Raw genomic sequence first — 20,702 nt, 5'->3', positions numbered from 1 at the left:
CAGACAAGTGAGCTACAGATTCCCCCACACTCCCACTTGTCTCCTGCAGTGAGGAGCGAGCAGCTCTTGGGGGTTTTCTGCAAGAACTCAGTGCTCAAAACATTCCATTTTGGCTGAGAAACCGCATAAAGGGAGGAAAAAGAAAAAAAAAAAAAGTGGAGCTATTCTGCAGACAAATCATTTGCAGGGGTTCATCCTTACCTTCCTCTTCTCATAATCCAAGAATTTGTTCTGAAAAATAAGCAAAATCAGCAGACATTTACTCCCAAAAGCAATTTTTTGTAGATATCATTAGCCCACATTATATCTTCCCCTAACTGAGTAAAGCCATCAACCAAAGGCAGAAGAAGATTAACATAGCCACAAATTGAGTCACTCATGCTTCTCCAGGGTAAAAGAAACTTGCTCTGTACTTGCCAAACAGCACAGGAATTAGCACAGCTCATCATAATTACATGCCTAGCCTCACCTTTCCCAGGCAGGGCTGGACGTGCCAAGCACTTGGCTGGGAATCACAAGGTTCTGCAGTTTGCCGTCCCCCCAAAAAAACCGCATGTGTTACCACACTGCACACACTGTGTCACGCTGACACCCCTGTCCTTTGATTGTATCATTGCTTTTAAGGACAGAAACAGCTCTTTGTGAGGTGTGTTCCAGGAGTCAGCAGTGGTAACACCATCCCCAGCGGGGAGGAGATGAGCCACCCGCGCCCACAGCGCTTCTGGGCACTGATGCTCTCTTGATCCTGAAAGACACATCTTGTGGCAGGGAAGGTGATGAAGGATGATGTGCTAAGTGCTGTGAGATCCATTGCTGGAGTCGAGGCAAATCCAAAACCCTCTTGCACAACTTCACACGCAGTGGAGCCTCACCTGCCACTCGCTCTCCTCCTCCAAGTACTTATGCACTGCTCTGTCCACCCCATCCACTGACGTTCCTCCTCTGTCGCTCTCCAGCGTGGGGAGCAGATACTGTGAGGGAGGGTAGTATGCAATTCCACACTCTGGAAGGTATCAGACACAAAACAAGAACATCTGGTGCTTAAAGACCTCCTTGGCAGCGTGACCGAGGGCTGGCTGGGGTGTGAGACTGCTTCCAACTGTGCTCCCTCTCTCCACACACAGCCAAGTGAGACACAGAAGAGCTCCTTCAGCTCAGGCAGGATTAACAACAAGATGCTCTGAGAGGAGATTGTGCCACTCTGTTCCCACGAGGAGGATGATCAAACCTGACCTGCTCAGAGAGAAATGCTTCCCTCACACGGGGACAGGCATCTTGACTTCTGCAAGGCTGCAAATGTCCCTGCCTGTAACAAAGTAAGTTCCAACTGCCCTTTTGTTTCATGGATTAGCACAAAGTCTGGCCAGGCACTTCCCCTGCATAAAACCTCTTGCAAACTTTCCTGTCTGTATTAAACTCAGTGTTTACAAACTCACAGTACTTTACCTTCATCCTCTGAGTTTTCCATCTAGTTTCATCTTTCTTAACAAACCATCAGCCTGCAGCCCCCAAGTCTTTTCTCATACAAAATGAGGGTAGAAGGGACATCAAGTGACAACTGAGCCTATCTCCTTGTCCCAAGGCAGCTATATCCAGGCAACGCCTCATCTCCCACTTGAGAAAATACAAACGAGAAAACAAGATCAGGAAGAGATCTAATGACTTCTTATGGTCACTCAGACAGTCTCTGACTCAGCTATTCTGATGTTTTAACAAAACCACTACAAATTTCAGTGTGAAATTCAGTAAGAAGCAAGTCTCAAGGAAGGACACCTGTTTTGCTGTCTGCCAGCAAAGGCACATAACTCACTGACCAGCCTGTCACATTGTGATGGGTTTGCTTGGTGGGGCTTTTGGTAGCAAAGTGGGGGGGTGTGGGTGTACAGCCGTGGCCCCTGTGAGAAGCTTCTTGACGCTCCCCCAGCTCCAAGTCGGACCCACCTCCAGCCAAGGCTGAGCCAATTAGCGACAGTGGCTAATTAAGAAGGGGAACCAGAGAGGGAGCGGGGACTTTGAGAGGAGTTACGGGAAGGACACCTCTGTGAACGCTGAGGTCAGTGGAAGGAAGGAGGAGAAGGGGGGGAGGCACACCAGAGCAGAGACCCCCCTGTATCCCGTGGTGAGAGGGCAGGGCCACCCTCTGCCACCCATGGAGATCACCGGTGGAGCAGAGGCCGACCTGCGGCCTGTGGAGGAGCCCACACCCCCACACCCCACCCCCCCGGCTGTGCTTAAAGGAGGCTGTGACTGCGGGAAGAAGCTGCCCCCCTGTTGCGGCTCATTGCTGGGAGGGCTGCAACACGCGGGGGTGACCCACGCCAAAGCATCTCCAGAAAAATGCATCCTGTGGGGAGGATTTATGGCAGAGAGAGTTTGTGGAGGCCTGTCTCCTGTCAGAGGGACACCACATGGAGCAGCAGGAAGAATTCAGAAGAGTGTCCCCTGCCTTGGAGGAAGATGCAGTGGACTGACTGCACCCCCCACCCCCTGCACTGCTGGGAGAGGAGGTAGAAATATCAGCAACAAAAGCTGGACCTAGGTAAGAAAGGAGGGGTGGGGGAGGTGTTTTAACATATGGTAACACTTCCCACTGTCCCATTCTGTCTGTACAGTGTTAGTTTTATTGGTGTTTGAATTAAAGTGATGTTCTTGTTTTCTTTCCCTAAGGAATCTGTCTTTAGCCCTGTGACTGTTTAACTGGGCGAGCAACCCCTCCCTGTCCTTATCTCGATTTCTGAGGTTTTTTTTTAATTTTTCTTCTTCCCAGCGCTGGGTGAAGGAGTGAGTGAACAATTGCATGGTGCTCAGTTGCCCTCTGGGCCTAAACCAGAAGATTTGCGTGCAGAGCATCAGAAACCACCCCAAGCAAAGCCAGCCCGACGTCTGTCCTTCGTTAATGCAATCTTTGAACATGCCAAAGCACCTAATGAGAGCACAGCACAGTCCCCCAAGTTCTCACTACCATCCACAGACAACTCTTGCTTACCTTTGCAAAGGAACTGCTGAATGGACTCTGTACCTGCTCTGCAAATATCAGGTGATGGGTAGGTCATGGAAGAAGCATCCAAGGTCAGCGTCTCCAAAAGAGAACACACAGAGCTGCAGGTTATTCTGGTGGCCCAGCCAGAGTCCAACTGCAGTTATCCTTGCAGCTCCCCAAAATTTCACTTATGGAGTGATAATTTCATCTTACCCTAAATTTGACATAAATATGAGTTTGCAGTGAATTTCCATTGGGTGTTTGACACGTTTCAGAGGTGATTCAGTGGAGCTCCCTCTATTTTAGTAGCTTCTGAATTGGTCCTTCAGTGAAACATCTCCCTTATGCAGACATGTCTACTTTGTGTTTGAGCACAAGTGGGCACAGCACTTCTCAATTACAGATATTTTCTACTAATTTCTGTATGCTGGAGCCCTTAAACATGACACATGCAAGGGATGGTGATACAAAGGACACAGAGAGAAAAGGGTTGCCAGTTAAGAACAAGAGGAAGGACCGCTTACTGTTTTGTCCTACTGTGGCCATCAAAAGGACCTAATGTTCCCTCCTGTAGAGAAGGGCATAGAGGGAAGGCCCAGAGAGGAACAATTTTATCAAGCACAAGGGAAAAAGCTGCACAGATTCCCTCATCTCAGAGTCTGCCCACAAGAGAAGTGAAGCCTAATGTTGTGTGTTCAAGACAGGAGAACATTTATTCGCATCCTCAGTGCTGGTGTCTGAGTCAGCCCTGTTGCCTGACATTTGCACAGTTTAGTACTGACAAGTTTGGCAGCCAGAAGGTAACACATCCATAAAAATCTTGATGCTTGTCCCATTTTGAATGTGAACTCCAGGGAGCCAGAAACCTACAGAGGCTGACAATGAGTCAGAGATCTGTCACAGCAATGGAGGCAAAAACCTCATTAGAAATATCCCATCTGCTCAATTAGAATGAGCCTTGGTGGAAAGGGGCTGAGTCAGCCTGAGCCCACAGGCACAATTCATGCTCTCAGAGAGACAGCCCTGGCAGAAAATACCTGGGGGTTCACTCCCCATGGATTATACTTTTGTCATGATTAAGCCATGTCAAAAAATGATCAGAAAAGATCAAAGTGGGAAGGGTACACAAAACCTATTTTGGACACCATGAACTGCATACAGCTTTGTTACAATCCCCCACAGTGGGTCCTGCCCAAGCCCTAAAAATTCACTTCCTATGCTAAATTTATTATCATATTGAGCAAGTAGGAAGAGAAACAGCTTAGAGCAGAATAAACAGCCTGTGAAGAGGAGAGACAGACACGGCTGGCTGCATACCTCCAGCGTGCGGATGTGCGCCAGCACCTGTGGCAGCTCTTGCAGCACATTCCCACTGATATCCAGAGTGCGCAGGCTCCGCAAGCCACTCACAGTAGCAGGCAGGTCCTTCAGCTTGTTACCTAGAGAGAGAGAAAAGTCATTTAGTACCACATAACTTTTCCAAAGTGGGAGCCAGAAAGTTCATCTGCTGGGACACCAAACCATAATCATACTTATGACTCATTTTCTGTACTACAGGGACGGGGCTGTCGTGGGTCACACGAGGACTCCAAGGGCCGTTGCCCAGTGAGGCAAATGGGGATCGAGATCTACTTGCACACAGCCCCAGTGCACAGGTCCAACAGCAGTTCCTCACACTGAAACAACCTTCTCAGCTGAACCTGCTGCAGGCTGGAGCTGTGCTCTTTATTGGGACAATATTTGCAACATGGAGTCTTCTTCCTTTCGGTGCAAGTAGCAGAGATGGGAGAAAGGGGACTGAGTGTGGGACTGCACATCCAGGGGACAGAGGCCAGGTGCTGAGGAGCACTACGGCAAGGAACTGAGCTGCACTTCTGAGCTCCTCACCCTCCACTTCCTTCCATTTCAGCAACAACTCCCTGTAACAAAGTCTCCTTTTTCTCCCAAATTTATGGCACTGCGTATCTGCAAAAAGCTCTGGAGTCTTGAAAAGAGGTACGGTTGTGACCTTTATGTCAGGGCTGTACAAACCTGGCGGGGCTACACAGGCTCACAGGACTGAGCTCTAGGTGTCATTGGACTTAATTGCAATGCAGTTTATCTGGGCTCACTGCTCTGCTTGCTTTACTGAACTGCTTCTGCCAAAGACCTGCTATTTTTCTTACACTTGAATCTGCATAGACAGATTTCTTAGGTTGGTGTAAATCATTATGCAGAGGGGCACAAACCCTGGCCTGGGACTGCTCTTGCAGGGCACAGACAGTGCTCCCAGGGAAGGCCACGTGCCTCCAGCCCTCTGGGCACTCTTGGCCGCAGGAACGAGGCAAGCTGGGGCTCTGAAATGCTGCCCACATGAAGGCACACAAGTAAGCTCTTGGCTGTTGAGATCGGCTGGGCACAATGACCCAACAACCTCCCCTTTGAGAAAAGGCAACGGGCTGAATGAAAACATCAGTTGGAGCAAGTCTGGCCCAAGAGCCATGAGTTGAAGCACACAGCAGGGAACCAAGGCCGAAAGTGTGTGCATTTCCTAAGAAGCAGCAGAACACCCCTAGTTACTCCTAATAACTCAGGGAATCTTCAGGAATCATTTTCAGCTTAGATGATTTCTCCTGCCTTGCCAACTATTTGAATTCAAATATTTTTTTGTGTTCTTCCTTAACATTCATAGCATAAACCATTTGGTGCTTGCTTTGGTTGAAAGGAATAATTACTAATACAGCTCAACACAGCCTAGATAATAAATAGTGCTTTGCTCAGAGCACTGACAAGAAACATGTGCCATACCTTTCACATTGAGCATCTGGAGCTGTGCAAGGTCTCCTATAGATTGTGGAAGACATTTTAAAAGATTCCTTTCAAGGTTTAGGACCTAAGGTATTAACAGAAAAGATATTCAAGATATTCTTTATACAAGTTTCAGATCTACACACCTATGCCTACCTTCAGGACAACTTGAAACTGGTTTTAGACAATACATTCTAGGTTAAAAAAAAAAAATCAAATAAATTCCAGAAGCCCTGGATACAGGGTACATCTAGCTACCTTATGTAGTGAGAAACCCTACTGACAACCAGCAGCAGCAGCAGGTGCTGAACCCAAATGCAGGAACTGGGAAGCAGAGTTCCAGGGCAGCACCCCTCTCCCCTGGCTCCCACAGGGGAGCAGTGACTGAACCTGAAGCTGCACCCTGAGCAGAGGGGACCCTCAGCATGCACTACGACATGCTGCACTGAGTTCTCAACATAATCACACCAGGGAGAATGGTGAAACCTGAATATTTTGGGAAACCAATGGGACTGGAAGCTCCAGCTCTGACTGCCCAGAGCACCTGCTTGGCAGTGTGAGCCATTTGGACTGACAGCCCTTGTGCTAAGCAGGGACTATATAATTCAGAGTGCCAGCCCGCTCTTCTGCTCTTCTCCTGCTCTTCTGCTCTCCCTCCCCAAAAAGCCAGTTCAACAGCGACAGTCAAGTCAATGAGATAGATCTGACAATATGAGCACCATCATTTAAATTATAATTAATTATAAACCAAATGGCAGCAACCCTATATTCTTGCTGTCCTGTAACATACCCTTTTACCCTTTACAGACACTTGGGATGCAGCTGCAAATCTTTTACCTGAAGAGATGTCAGCTGACCAATATCAGCAGGAAGCGATGCCAGCTGGTTGTCATGCAGGTCTAGAACCTGGAAGAGTAGATGATATCACCAAACAGTTATGATGCAAGAATGAAAGGTCATGAATTACCTAGCAATGAAAATGGCTTCCCTTTCAATGGGGCTTTGAAAAGCAGCTTAAGTTTTTAAGGAGACAGAGACAATTTTTGTAAGTCTTTTGAAAACTGAAGTCTCTACACATCAATAAACAAATGAAAGACTAGGGAGAGCGGTGACCCCAAGGAAGCTGTACCACAAAACTGGATAAGCCAATGGATAAATCATTTCCATGGAGCCAGCCTGGCATAAAAAGACATTTTCTGAGGATCCGCAAGCTGAACTGCTCCAACACCAGCACTGGCCCAGGGAGAGGGCAGGACTACACCTAGAGACCTTCCTCCACAGAGAGAGGTGAGCTGCTGCCTCTTGTGAAACCAGAGCACGAGGGTGGTGGAGCTGAAAGCCCTCAGCATTTATATGACACATACAGTGATACAGCCCCATCACACATGGCCACTCATCACCAGTTTCATTCACATTCAGTGCAGAATAGAGGTGGATTTACTCCACAACACACTCAGCCCTGACTGACCACCACCGTGAGAGGCTGTTGAGGGGAGAAGTGTGGGATTATGAATAGGATAAATGATTCCTGGGACTGATTATGATTTTATACAAACCACTCAGTGACCATTATCTATCTACCTGGGAGGTAAACCTAGGAAAGGCAGGTTTCACACCTTGTTACCAATTCTTGGTGAGGACAGTCAGACAGAAGGGATTTATATGGGATAGTGTGTTTTAATGCAGCTAGAATTCAAGGAAAATAGAACGCAGATCTGTAACTGTTAAGCATCACAGTTACCTTCACAGTTATGAGACTCAGGAGGCTGCAGGACTTTGGAACTAAAGATGTCAGATTATTTGTATGAATAATCAGCACCTGAGGGAGGAAAAATCCCATTGAAACATGAACACAAGAGATGCTGCTGTCTAGAACAAGCACATTTGTTGAGATTTAATTGTGGAGGCTGTATATTGTGGAAGACATTTTAAAAGATTCCTTTCAAGGTTTAGGACCTAAGGATTAACAGAAAAGATATTCAGGATATCTTTCATCTATCTGTATATTGTGGAGCTCAATATCTTATTTAGTACCATATAACATATTAAAATAATAAATGGATTTTAACAGGTCAAACTTTTAACATGAGATCTAAACTAGAGCCTAGTTTCTTACATGAGAAATATCATTAGATAGGCTAAACCAGAAACAATCACCTCATCTTTCACGACAGAAGTTAGATCTAAAGCACACAGACAGGTTTAGTCCTACACAAACTGCTCTCTGTGTAGTATCGTACAAGTGGCCAAATTCATTACAAGCAAACTCCTTTTGAAGCAACATATAAACAACCACATACAGTAATTTCAAACACAATACTCAAGCGATAGAATTATCTAATAATTTCTGATTGCAACATTACCTTTTTTTGCAAGACTTTACAAGTTGCGAAGGCCCCATAAGGAACCTGAAAACAATTAAAAAATAGTCATGTCAGACTTCTCAAGATACTACCTTTGTAAGCACTTCCACCTGTAAAGTGTGAATAATTCACTTTGATGAAAATGCAAGTGATACTTAAAATTACCAGTTGCTGGTTTTGGCCCAGGATGCCAGTACTTCTAGGTTAGCTTTCATTTGCAATGGCTCTCCACAGTATGACAGTGTCATGCACAGCACACAACAGACTGAGGTTTGGGCAGAATTCCAAGTCTTGCGTGATTTAATATTCAATATGCAGATGACTCGAGTTCGGGCATATTTTCTGTTAGTCATCACACAAATGTATTCTATGGTTTTGCAAGCTTGGCAAACACAGAGCAGTGGTCTAAGTCAGAAAGGTGAGCAACAGGCAGGACTGAGTGTCCTCATATGTGCAAGGCTCTGCAGGAGAGGGGCAGTCACAAAAGGGATGTTCCAACAAATTCAGCCCATGCTAGCCAAGGCTCTGACCACCACGACCTGCTCCGCAGCAAAACTGCTGTCCAGAGTTAATTTTAAGACCAAACTGATAGCTCACTTTATTTATTGAAACTATGAATGCTAAAAAGGAGACAAGCCAGGCAGAATTTTATGGTACCAATCCCAAAGGAGCTGCTGGGGATCCAAGACAGCTGCAGCTATGAATGGAGCTGGCTCAGTGTGCATCTTCTGTCTGCCACCCTTTTACCCAGACTGGTTTGCAGACTGTCCCACACAGCTCACAGACCTACACACAAGATGCTGTTGGCTTCCGATCTCAGAACAAAACACCCCAAAGTCTCGGCAAAGCCCTTTCATACTGCACAGCAGACAGCTATCCTCTCCAGGATAGTCCCAAGTCTCTCCCCAAAGAGCAGCGCAAAATCTATTAGCTTATTAGGCAAAGGCCAAAAGGTTGTGAGAAAAGGTTACACAGGTACCAACGTGTTTTAGAAACACAGGACAATGAATACAAACTGAAAGTGAAATAGAAACGGGCTTCTGCTTAACAGGATTGCCTGTCTGCCAGAATAAAAAGCTGTGTCTCCTCTGAAAGCCTGGCAATCTGTCACTAACCGCTCACACTCCAGCAGACAGCTTGTTTCCAATTTAGTCGGCTGCCATAAAAGAAGCCAAGCTGGAAGTGAGATTTCCATCCTTAACCAACAGTCTGTAACCAGGGATTTTCACTTATACAGAAAAATAAGTGCAGGTGGCAGACTTTGTAGCTCTAAGATTAGAAATAGTCAGCCTTTGGCAAACGAATTCCCTTATGACTTGTAAAATTCGGCCATGAGGTCCCAAACTAGGGTCCTACCAAGGTACTGGTGGAGGCTATGAGACCACCCTGCCCTTCCCATCTTATCAAATGAAAAAAAGATTCCCAGGACAGAAATGCAGTGGAAGCAGCAGGTAGGACAGGCAATCTCCCATCAAAAGAAAAAAAAAGCAGAAGAAGCCCTCACCTGAAAGCCAGAGCTCAGCAGACATAGGAAGAAGCAGATCAGTCACAAGCCCGTTTCTGTCTCAAGGCTCATGGACATTGTACTAAATCTGACAGTTGGTAACAAGAAGCAGATAGAGAACTCAGACCTGTAAGCTAATACTGGAAGTTGTAGAGAACATACCTCTGAGAGTTCACATTTGGATATGTCAAGAATGTCATCAGCACCAGCCTCTTTTGCCTGGAGAGAGAAGATACACATCCAGAGAATTAGAGCATACAGAAATACCTGGCCTCTTGTTGCGTATCAACTAAACTACTCAACAGGCCCCTCCCTAGAAAATGCAATTGCAGTTCTCTGACACAGCTCAGATGATGATGCTAGAAGCAAAGGGTGTGTTACTACAACTGCAGCAAGCAAAACCAGGAAACCAAACTGCAGAAAAACCCTTTTGGTGCAATAAATAAATTTCTTCATGAAGAACAAAAGCACCTCCTATTTCTGCAACTTGAAAGGATATGGAAAGGGAATGATGGGTTCTCAAGAGAGGCACTTCCTAGGAACAACAGCAGTACCTCCTAGCCTGGAGAGAGCCTGCGGTGTCACTGGCATGTCTCACCCAGCAGACTGACTTTCTTCTGAACTGTACACAGAAACCAAAATAACCTACTATTGCCTTTTTGCTTCCATGGGACCTGCAGAGCCAGCTCTGCTGTGTAAGAATGAGCAAGGACTCACTGCTTCTGTACAAAAGTGGTTTTCCATATTCAAATCAACTCCAATGCAATTGCTAAAAGCAATGAAACTGGATGAATCTCACCATGAGCAGCATTGCATCTCTGGAATTATTTTCTTAAATAAAAGCTACTACACAAGGCAATAAAGCCTGCTTGTGTTAGCGCCCTTGTTAAGTCTTCAGAACTGGCTATCTGACCCTAAACTAAGCACATGCAATACAGAGCTAATCCTAGAATGGACAGATTAAGCTACCCTTCCCCAGCCCCACTGGAGCTGAACAGAAAACCTCCAACTGAATACATTTATTGTTGGTACATAACAAAATCTTCCTTTCCAAAATACCTTACAGATACCCAACTGGCATCATTTTGTCACTTTGAAAATGCAGGTGCCTCTGGGGTAGAGCACAGCAGATCCCCTATGCCAGCACTGGTCCACAGCTCCTACAGCAGAATAGGTGACATAATTCAAAAGAAGATTGCTTTCAGGAAGCCAACTTCAAATCTGCAACTGCTGCAAGGCAGGTATTCTGCTGACCCCACTGGCATGACAGCAATCTGCTGAGGATTGACCCCAGAGGACCCTGGCCAAATCCTTGTCCAGGAAAACAAACAGCAGCATCTAACAAGTTAATCCTCTGAATGACAGGAAGAAACAAAATAATAATGAAAGGCAGAAGGGGCACAAGGAAAGTCAATTACAATGGGAAAGGGGATGTCGCAGTTTCCTTGGTAGGAAAAAAATCTGGGAGATCTGTAAGAGTGAAGGGGCATGGAGGAGAAAGGAGGGATGGAGTCCCATATGCAGGCTTGCAGGTGGAGGACGTTATGTGGAACCACAATGGCAGAGAGGGATGCAAGTGGCATGAAGGGGACCTGTGGACGGGAGGGCAAAGGGACATGGGGAAAGCAGGAATTCTCTGGAATCTCATTAGAAAGATGACCTGCTGTCTTGGCGAGATCAGTAACGTGACTACAGGTAACGCAGGGGACATTTGGCTGGCATCCAGGACTAGACACAGAGAACAGAAAACACCTCGGCACTGCTTACCAGGCACATTTGGTATTCAAGGCGCTTCCGAGCATCGTCGCTGGGTTTCTTCTTACGGAAGAAGAGTGGCATCTTTAGTTTTGGCTATAGCTCTGTCTCAGTGGCACGAGTGATCAGCGTAAATAAAGGCAGAGGACTCCAAGAGTATGCGTTGCTGGGGTGCCTGGACTACAGAACTGTGCTCTAATAAATGGGGGGAAAAAAAGAAAAAACTCATTGTCTCAGCAATTGTCTTTGTTTAAGCCCTTCCTGGCTTGATCAAACAGGCAGATTCCGGCACACCTCCATGGTGGAATTGTTACACGAGCTGCAAAAGCCCTGCTGTATCTCTGAGATGGGTGAATTGTCTCGGTCATCCCTGTGCAGGATAAATTGTGTCAAGCTGGAACATATACAGAGAAAGGGGACTGGGTGATCAGGGAAATGCAGGGTCCACTCTAGGACAGGACTAAAAAAGCCGTAACTATATCAAGAGATCAAGCACCAGGGACAAAAACCAAACTACTTAAAAGTCAATTCTGGCACAATAATAAGTGACTGTAAAATGTTCTAGCATAAAGTTAGGCTAGAAATGTGAAAAACTCCTAATCCTGACAGCAACACAGCTGCCTTCCCCTTCCAGGGCAGGTGAGAATAAGCAAGACCCCAATGCAGTTCAAAATACAGGTAACTCTTTGCAAGGCACCTGATGACTACTGAGTGCAGCTGAGCCTGTCTGCACGTCACACAGCCCATCCCAGCCACTTCCCGGGATGTCACGGGGACCCCACATTCGGGATGCCCAAGCTAAACTTTATTTCTGAGCTTTAAGGGGTTGTCTCAAGTTAACAAAACTTGCTTTCTAGGCAGAAGCAGAGTTGCACGGGAATGCTTTCCCCATTTGAGTCACACAGTGAGATTAAAAGGTTCTGTTAAAACACCTAATAACTTAAAGTCAGATTTTTAATTGGCTTATAAAACCAAATCACTTTCCAATAGTCTAATAACTGCCTGCAAAGCCAAAAGAACCAAACCTCAGAAAAACTCAACTGGAGCCCATCACTGCTGCCCCAGCCACACGCTGGGTGTGCTGTCTACCCTTCTGGGCACTTAGGAGCTTCTCCCAGGCTGTGTATCTCCGGGTCAGACTGCCACACTCCGTCATGGGCTTACAGGGCAGCCAGACCTTTCCCAAAATGGTGGTTCTGGATCACAGTACCCAAACCTTGAGAAAGTTTTTCTGTTAATTCAACTGGACTGCATGCAGACACCAGCTGATTCAAGTGTAAAGGGAAGAGAAGTTGAACCAGAGAGAGGAAAGAGTGAATCACAGTAAGATGCTTGGTGAAATCAGTGCTGCAGGTGGGTGAAGGTCTAACAGAAACCAAAGTCAGTTCTGGAAGAGGATTCTGGCTCAGCAGGGAGGAAAAGGGAGTGTGTTGGCAGATTGTGAGGGAAGGGCAGAAAACAGGCTGGACAAGAAATGGGGATACCAGCTGGTAATTTGATTGATACCAGTTGGGATGCTACGAAAAGAGAGATGGGGACCAGCTGAGCAATAAAATCAAGGAGAAAAAGGGATTCATCAGAGGCTGCATGACAGCAGGGAGTAAAAACTGGCAATGCAGGAAGTCTGAGTTGGGTCCGCGGGTGAACAAGGGCTCACGAAGGGAGCTGATGCAGGCAGGACTGAATCACTTAGTGATAAGACTGAGATAAAATGAGAGAAGAGCAGAAGAACAACAGTGAGCCCAGAAGGGGGAGAGTTGAACTGGCTGGGCAAGAAGCCTTGGATTACTCAAGGAACCCAAGGAGCCATGATCAGCACTGCATGGCAAAAAGGGTGGGCCCAGGCAGGAGCTACAGCTGCCAAAAGTCCCAATCAAAATACACGCCATGAAGCTTGCACTGGAGGTTTTGCTTTGCAGTGACTTTTTTAAACATTGTTTTAATAAGGCATTTTAAACCCAGTACAAAATAGTCAATACTTCACCAGTTCACCAGAATGTTCACCAGTAAATGGCACAGCCATACAATGCAGTTCGTTTAGTGCTCAGTGAAGCTCATGCATTTTACATAGAAAAGACGGTTTCCTGACAGCTGTGTCTACAAATTGGTCTCAAACTATACTGAAAATCACATACCCACAGGATACAGTCAGAGATATTCCTTGCACATGGAAATCTCTGCCAAAAACTAAACAGAGCTTTACGTAGATAAATCCTTAGTTAAAAGCAAAATATAGCTCAGTCTTAAATGCATCCGAGCAACCACCCTTCATTTCACTCCAGAAACAAGGAGGCAAGGATGTCCTGTTTCACTGTACTGCTGTCATACCACTCTACTGGAACAAGCTACGAGACACAGCAGAAGGTGCTACAAACTCATTCTGTGCATTAGAATCAAACTCTCAACAGTTTCACGGCTCTTTCCCTGACATCCCACTTCACTACCTTTTTAACAATTTCAGACTACCGAAATGCCCCTCAGACTCGCCTTACCCCAGGAGGGGAGTAACAGCAAAAATCCAGGAGATTAAGCAAGAAGGGAAGTTCATTATCAGGAGCAGGAAACACAGGAAAGCAATCAAGAGCCATATGCAAAGGTCAGACATCACAGACAGAAACAGAAGAAGGAAACTTAAAGATGAGAACCCAGAAGGACAAGGGTGCCTGCAGCACGATATCCGTAACTCCACTCTGTGCTGAGGACTTAGCATCCCTGTGTCCCCTCTCACCTTTCTCTGTTACAGCTCGTTATTTAATTTTCACCCAATAAAATCCTTTAAGACATGAAGGCTGAAGGACAGGCAGTTGAATAGGAAAAGAATCACACCAGGGGTCAAAAGATGAAGAATCAGAGACTTGTTAAATATCTTGAATAGCCTTTAAATGTCAAACTTGCCTTCGTTAAAAGATATGTCAAACCTGGAAACTGCAAAGCTGTCCCTCTCCCTGTGACATTGTCTTTTGTATGCTCTGCTGACCATCATCAATTTTAACTGAGACTAGTACTCAGCAGTCAATAATGAGAAGGGCCTTTGGCATGTGACCATATTTTATATGATGTAATTTTTATTTATTAAGTTATTGAAAGAACTATCTGTAAGTGCCTGGGACAGCACCCACCCTGCAGTGAGTGAACATCCATGAACTGCAAATCCCACATCCCAAACAGATGCCAGGGGCCTCTGCAGGCACCCACTCTGCCTCCTGAAGAGCAGCAACACACACACAGGGGGAGAAAGGGCAAGGGAATGTCCACTGTGTGTTTTATAGTCTGCAGCTGTTTGGATGCTGTGAGTAAAATAAAAAACCAAACCCCTAATTTCACGAACAAATGTAATCAAAGCGAAACAGCAATATGGCTATATAAAAAGACACAAACCCCAATTTTTAAAACATTCTGGACATCATCAATATGGCACAGCACTGTTACAGACAAGATGGGGGTCTGAAGAGAGTTTTTATTTTCTCGGGGAAAACTTGCTCAGGAGCACAGCAACGCAGCAGTGACCCAGTGTCTGGATCTGCGTGGGGCTCCTGCAGAGATGCTGCCTAGTCACGAAGGACGGAGCTGTCACCAGACATCCCTCAGGGCTTGCTCGCTGTGACTACCAAGCGGCTAAGAGCGACAGCAGCAAGCCCTGCAGACCAACATGCACTGGAACAAGATTCAGGACGGAGACAGAATGCAGCTCTGTAACTTACTCTCCCACAGCACATTTTTTGTGCTGGAGAGCTGTCATGACAGTTGTACCACTCCCTGTAATAACCAGGCTCTGCCCCGATCCTGTCAAGGACCTCCCCTGGCAATGCCTGAAACAAATCTCCTCTCTTCTTCACCAGCTCCAGTTTTGGCTCTCAGTCCTTTCTTTCCCTTATTGTCACTATTCTCTTCTTTTTCTTCTTCTCTTTGGGGCTCCCTGCAGTGTCCCCCTCCCAGGGTTCACTCAGCTTCCAAAGGCTATCTTTCTCGGTCCTCCTCTTCTTTACTCTTTTATCAGCCAGAATGGAGCCGTTCTGTGCCTGAAGGCCTGAGCGCTGCCAGCACCGGCCCCGACACCTGAGGAAAGCAGCAACAATGAGCAAGGGCAGCGTCTCCTCCCGCAACAAGCACACCCGCAGCTGCGGGCTCCTCCTGCTCCCAAACCTCCGGTCGCCTGTGCGGAGGCAGCAGAGGCGCCTGCACGGTGCCCTGTGCCTGCCCTCGCCCCTCTGAGAAGCCCAGGCACAGCCTGAGGGGTCTCACACCCACACGGACCCTCGGGAGGAGCAGAGGTCGCCGCCGATCCGCCGCGAAACCCGGCCCCGCCGCGCCCCGCGTCTCAGCGCTGAGGGGCGAAGGGCCCCGCAGACGATGCCGAGGCCCCAGGAGCCGACACCCCGCACCGCGCCACCCCACTCCGGCCCGGCCTTGCTCACCGCTCCCCGCCGCCATGACGCGACACGGCCCCTCCCGCCCCCTGCCAGGGTCACGTGACCTCCCGGCTGCGGGAACCATCGAGAAAAACGGCCAGAGCGCCCCGCCCCAACCATCGAGTTCTGCCGGGAGTCCTGCGAGCCGCGCGCGCGCGCCCCCCCGGCGCGGGAAGGCCGGTCGCCCCGCCCCCAGCGGCGACACGGCGCGGGCGCGCGGGCCCGTCGTCTCGCGAGATCCCGGCGCTATATCCGGTGGCCGCGCGCCGCGCCCCGCCTTTCCGCCGTCCCGCCAGGCCGCGCCCGCCGCATCCGCCGCCATCCGCGCCCGGCGCCGCCGCCATGCCGCCAAAATTCGACCCCAACGAGATCAAAGTCGGTACGTGCTGGGCTGGGGGCGGCGGGAGCGTGGGGGGGGGGAAGCGGCCGGGCCGTTAGGGCAGGCCGCGCCTGGTGGAGCGGCGGTAACGTGCCTCGCTGTGCCCGTAGTGTACCTGCGCTGCACCGGCGGGGAGGTCGGCGCCACCTCCGCTCTGGCCCCCAAGATCGGCCCCCTCGGTCTGGTACGTACCGCGGCACCGGGCGGCGGGGAGGAGGGTCCCTGGGGTGGTGGCGGCGGGGGGGGGGTGTGTCCTCGGGGGGGTGGCGGCGGCGGCGGTGGGGAGGGGGGTGTTCCCGGGGTGGTGGCGGCAGGGTGCGGGTGTCCCCGGATTGGTGGCGGTGGCGGCGCTTCCCCTGCGCCGGGAGTGCGGTGGCTTGTGCGAGGGAGGGGGCAGGGAGGCGGCAGCGCGGGGTGAAGCGTGTCCCGGTGCAGTGTCAGTGCCTGGGAGAAACGAAGGCTTTTAGCGATTTTACAGTGTAGCAAAAGAAATTATGAGTGTAGGGGACGGTGTAGTACGGGGCTGCTCTGCTGTGATCTAAGCGATGGTTTTTTGACAATAATGTGTCGTCTTAGTCCCCCAAGAAGGTCGGTGATGACATCGCCAAGGCCACGGGTGACTGGAAGGGGCTGAGGATCACGGTGAAGCTCACCATCCAGAACAGGCAAGCTCAGGTACTGAACGCCGTAAGGGATGGCTCAGTGGTGCAAGCGCCAGGCACAGAGAGCTCTGCTTGCCCAAACCGCGAGCTGAAATCCCGGCAGGGTCGACTCAGCCCTTCATCCTTCCGAGGTGGATAAAATGAGTTCCACACAGCAAGTGTGTGGGGGTCTTCTGGGAAAGACCTTAAAACGCCTGCGTGAGCCTCTGGCTCAAATCCGGCAGCGGTTCTGTGTGTGTGTGTGAAGCCTGCCTGAAGGTTCCCAGCCTGAGAGTGCTGGAATATGTGCTCAGGTGCACATGTTGATCGTTTATCTTGTTGCAGATAAATTGTTCCTTCTACAGAAATCTGACCAGAAGGAAACTTTTTCAAGCAATATTAGAAATTGAAAAAAAAACCTTCTTAACTAATCCTGTAGCCACCCGCCACTATACCCGTCCTGAATTCTGTGGCTGGTATATTCCAGTGGTGAGCTGAGAGGAAGCCCCAGCCTAGGAAGCAGTCCTCTTCTGGTTGTGGGGAGGCCTGTGCCGAAAGGCTGGGAACAAGTTTCTGCACAACAGAAAAGCCATGTGAACTAACAGCTTTACAGTCACTGACTGCTCAGTTGAGTATCTTCACTAGCTGTAGAGGGGGGGGAAAACTAATCTCTTTTTGTTTAGATAGAGGTTGTTCCTTCTGCCTCGGCTCTGATTATCAAAGCTCTGAAGGAGCCTCCTCGTGACAGGAAGAAGCAGAAAAACAGTAAGTTTTTGAGTGACTTTAGTTGGGAATGTGTTTTGGGGCTAAGAAGGGAACAGGTACCTGCCTCTTAGATTATGCAGCATAAATTGGCAAACAAGTGCAGTGGGGCTGTTTCTTGGGCAGCTGGTGTTACTTGAGTGTCAGTACAGGCCTAGTCTGTAAGCCAGCAGAATTCAGTTCTTGAAAGATGGGGTAGAACAGCCACCCACTGCTCCCTTGTCATGCAGTGACTAGTACAGTCCAGAGGGGAGTGAGCAGAAAATCCCACCTTAGGGAACAGAGTTATTCCTCTTGTGGGAAACTTTGTGCCAGAGTCTGGGAACAGGCGTGCTGATCGCAGCCCTGCTGTAGTTAACTGGTTTCTGTGTGGTCTGAGTGCTGGGAGTGGTGCTTTGCTAATGAAGCATGGGGACGTGCCTGTGGTTACATGGACTGTGCTCTTGCTTTCCTTCACAGTTAAGCACAGTGGCAGCGTCAGCTTTGATGAGATAGTGAACATTGCACGGCAGATGCGGCACAGATCCCTGGCTCGAGAGCTCTCGGGTGAGTGCTGGGGTTGCTCCGAGTGCTGGAGCCAGGTTCTGGTTTAATTTTGATTCCTGGGAGGGCCCCATTGCTGTGGGATGCTGGTGGAACTCCACGTGCAGCTGGGCCACGTGGGCGCTGAGCACCACAGGAACAGCCTTGTGCTGGCTGCTCACAGCCAGCTCTTGCCTTCTGGGGAAGGTCGTACAGGATGGTGAAAGGTACATGTAGCACTTTCTGGTGCATTCCTGGAAACCAGTACACTAGGCCTAGCTTAAGTTGCTTGCCATCCCTTGCTGTGGCTGCAGCCTGCAAACCCCAGAGGGCGGGAGGCACAGCTGAGGGGTGTGAAGAGTCAAGTTCTCTGTTCTTCAAAGACTTTTTTTCCCTGTGGTAAAGCACTGACAAGCTGTGTCTTCTCACTGCAGGGACCATCAAGGAGATTCTTGGAACTGCCCAGTCTGTGGGCTGCAGCATTGACGGCAGGCACCCACATGATATCATTGATGACATCAATAATGGTGCAATTGAGTGCCCGGCTGTAAGTACCCATCTCTGACTGAAACCTGCTGTATTAGACTGTTTACTAAAAGACTCTACTAATGAGCTGTATTTGCTTCTTTCAACAGAGCTAAGACTGCAGAAAAGAAGTTGCTGTATGAAGGCTCCTTAAGTGTTTTATAGCACCTTAAGTACCTAATAAAAGACCCAGTTGTCTGCAGAGCATTGCTGGCTCAATTTGTCCCTGGCCCATGCTGCATGCATAGCAGGTTTTGGCTGGGGACCACCTGCCCAAAGGGATGGTTCTTACACAGACTTTAAAGCAGATTTCCTATTTGCTGCCCTGAAATCACTTGCAGCAACACTAGAGTTTAGAGAAGTGGAATTGCCTCAAGCCAACGCTCCAGTAAGGAGCAGATACTGCTAACATGTGCCTGTGTAAAGGTTTGTGGGCTCTGTTCTTGTAAGTGCTGAACATGCAGCTTGGAGCCACAGGTGTTGCCCTTCATTAAAGTGCTGTAGTGACAGGTCCTGTATCCCCTGAACCACTGCAGCTGGGACACAAAGACATTTTGAGGCTTGAAAGTAACTTTGCAGGCTGCTTGCCTCTTGACCCGGTCCTAGAGTGGCCATGTGGGCTTGTGGGATGGGAGGGCTCTGACTAGTCCCTGTTGGAAATGGCGTCTAAGGCGTGGCTGTGCAGTGAGCATTCCAGGGCCTGGAGGATAGCCTTGTGTGCCTGGCAGAGCACACCTCACCCTTTTTTCTATCCCTTTATTACCCCGAGGAACCTCTGGCCTTGGTGGCATTCTGGGTTTTCTATTGTAGAACAGATGGGATTCTTTGCTCAGCTTTTTCTCCTGCCTTAAAGCAGAGAACACTGGGTTTTCTTCTTGTGACCAGGACAAGCACACATGTTCTAGTTTGAGATGGATTTCTTGTGTGCTTTATTTCATCACTGAAGAGGAGCGAGTTTTGATTGTGGGTGGGGTCCTGAGGTCCTCTATGCTTCAGAGAGTTGTCAAGGGCCCAGTCTCGTGTTTCTTGGGTCTCCTGGTTCCTTGAACGGTGACACTGGGGGAGCAGGGTAAGCAAGCCCTGTAGTCCCTTTGCATCATACTCAGTGCCTAGTGCATTCACTGAAAGGAAAAGCAAAAGTGCCCTTTGTTTGGGCATTCTGTAAATCCAGTGCTACTGCTTGTCAAGAAATGGATTCTAGAACCTGGCTGAGCCACAGATCTTGTGTTTAGCAGTGATTATTTTGCCTGCTTCTGCTAATTGCTGCATCCTGCAGGAGTGTCTGCTGCTCATAGACAAAAGGAGTTTGCCCCACTAATGGCACCTTCCTGAAGGAAAGGCAGCTTGCTTCCTCAAGACAGAAAACCTATTGGTCAGAGGAGTCTGTCCCCGTTATGGTAGGGATGCAAGTACAGCTCTTGAAAAGCATGGTGAGGAGAGAGCAAAAGGTTTAGCCTTGCTTATTCAAAAAGCTTTTCTGGCAAAACCCTGAAGGGGCGAGCCTTGCAAATGCCATCTTAGGGATCACAACCAATGAGGATGTGAAGAGCCTAAGCTCAGCTATAGCACATTTACTTATTTAACCTCTAGAGAGGTTCCTGTGTGTTTCAGGCTTGATGCTTGAAATCATTGTACTTTGCAGTATTTGGCACTTTTCTCACACCTGAAAGCTCTGCCCAGCTGTCAGTGGTACAGCTGGGGAGTGTGGATAGAACCAAAAGTTCTCCAGAGATCCTGGGGAAACATTGTCCTATTTCCAGCAAAGACTGGATTTTTCCCTCAGGGTAGCGCAGTGCAAGGGAAGATGTGTGCTTATTTCAGGCTGTGGAAAGCTCCATTAGCAGTGAAGTGAGTTTTATCTTGGTAGTAAAGAACGCTTTTGCTGACTGAGGTATTGCTAAAATCCCTGTTAGCAGCAGCATTAACGTTGCAGTTTACTTCAGCCCTAACAGAGTGGCCTGGCAAAAAAACCTTATGAATGTTAATGTAGGTCTACTTTTTCCAAAGGTCTCAAATGTTCTGCAAAGTGTTTTCCTCTGCAAGGTGGTGACAGTACTTCATCAATTTTCTTTTTG

The 20,702-nt window shown here is 48.4% G+C and overlaps 2 protein-coding genes and 1 non-coding gene across 5 annotated transcripts in view; 2 read left to right on the top strand and 1 right to left on the bottom strand.

Moving 5' to 3' along the window:
• LRSAM1 (leucine rich repeat and sterile alpha motif containing 1) overlaps window positions 1-15,915 on the bottom strand; it is a 30,932-nt gene extending 15,017 nt beyond the window's left edge. The window contains exons 1-12 of one of the 3 annotated variants that reach the window (XM_074923464.1): window positions 15,805-15,845; window positions 14,768-15,445; window positions 11,402-11,584; window positions 9,797-9,853; window positions 8,131-8,175; window positions 7,509-7,586; window positions 6,605-6,673; window positions 5,768-5,852; window positions 4,298-4,419; window positions 2,987-3,077; window positions 873-1,003; window positions 202-231 (exon numbers count right to left, since the gene is read on the bottom strand). In XM_074923464.1, the coding sequence (XP_074779565.1) occupies window positions 202-231; window positions 873-1,003; window positions 2,987-3,077; window positions 4,298-4,419; window positions 5,768-5,852; window positions 6,605-6,673; window positions 7,509-7,586; window positions 8,131-8,175; window positions 9,797-9,853; window positions 11,402-11,473 (780 nt within the window). In that variant the 5' untranslated portion in view covers window positions 11,474-11,584; window positions 14,768-15,445; window positions 15,805-15,845. Of the gene's footprint in view, window positions 1-201; window positions 232-872; window positions 1,004-2,986; window positions 3,078-4,297; window positions 4,420-5,767; window positions 5,853-6,604; window positions 6,674-7,508; window positions 7,587-8,130; window positions 8,176-9,796; window positions 9,854-11,401; window positions 11,585-14,767; window positions 15,446-15,804 lie in introns of all 3 variants that reach the window. The other 2 variants (XM_074923465.1, XM_074923466.1) reach the window with 2 other exon arrangements.
• Window positions 15,916-16,045: 130 nt separating this feature from the next.
• RPL12 (ribosomal protein L12) lies at window positions 16,046-18,829 on the top strand. Its single transcript, XM_074923712.1, has 7 exons — window positions 16,046-16,177; window positions 16,288-16,361; window positions 16,754-16,852; window positions 17,502-17,583; window positions 18,040-18,126; window positions 18,537-18,649; window positions 18,738-18,829. Exons 1-7 carry the CDS (start codon window positions 16,141-16,143, stop codon window positions 18,741-18,743), a joined length of 498 nt encoding a protein of 165 aa, XP_074779813.1. The 5' UTR covers window positions 16,046-16,140; the 3' UTR covers window positions 18,744-18,829.
• LOC141968899 (small nucleolar RNA SNORA65) lies at window positions 17,261-17,389 on the top strand. Its single transcript, XR_012634956.1, has one exon. It is a non-coding gene; the product is annotated as a small nucleolar RNA SNORA65 (small nucleolar RNA).
• Window positions 18,830-20,702: the final 1,873 nt, after the last annotated feature.

The sequence above is a fragment of the Athene noctua genome, chromosome 20 (genome assembly GCF_965140245.1).
Source record: "Athene noctua chromosome 20, bAthNoc1.hap1.1, whole genome shotgun sequence".
In the NCBI taxonomy this organism is placed as follows: Eukaryota; Metazoa; Chordata; class Aves; order Strigiformes; family Strigidae; genus Athene; species Athene noctua.
This window is presented reverse-complemented; position numbering and strand designations above follow the sequence as displayed.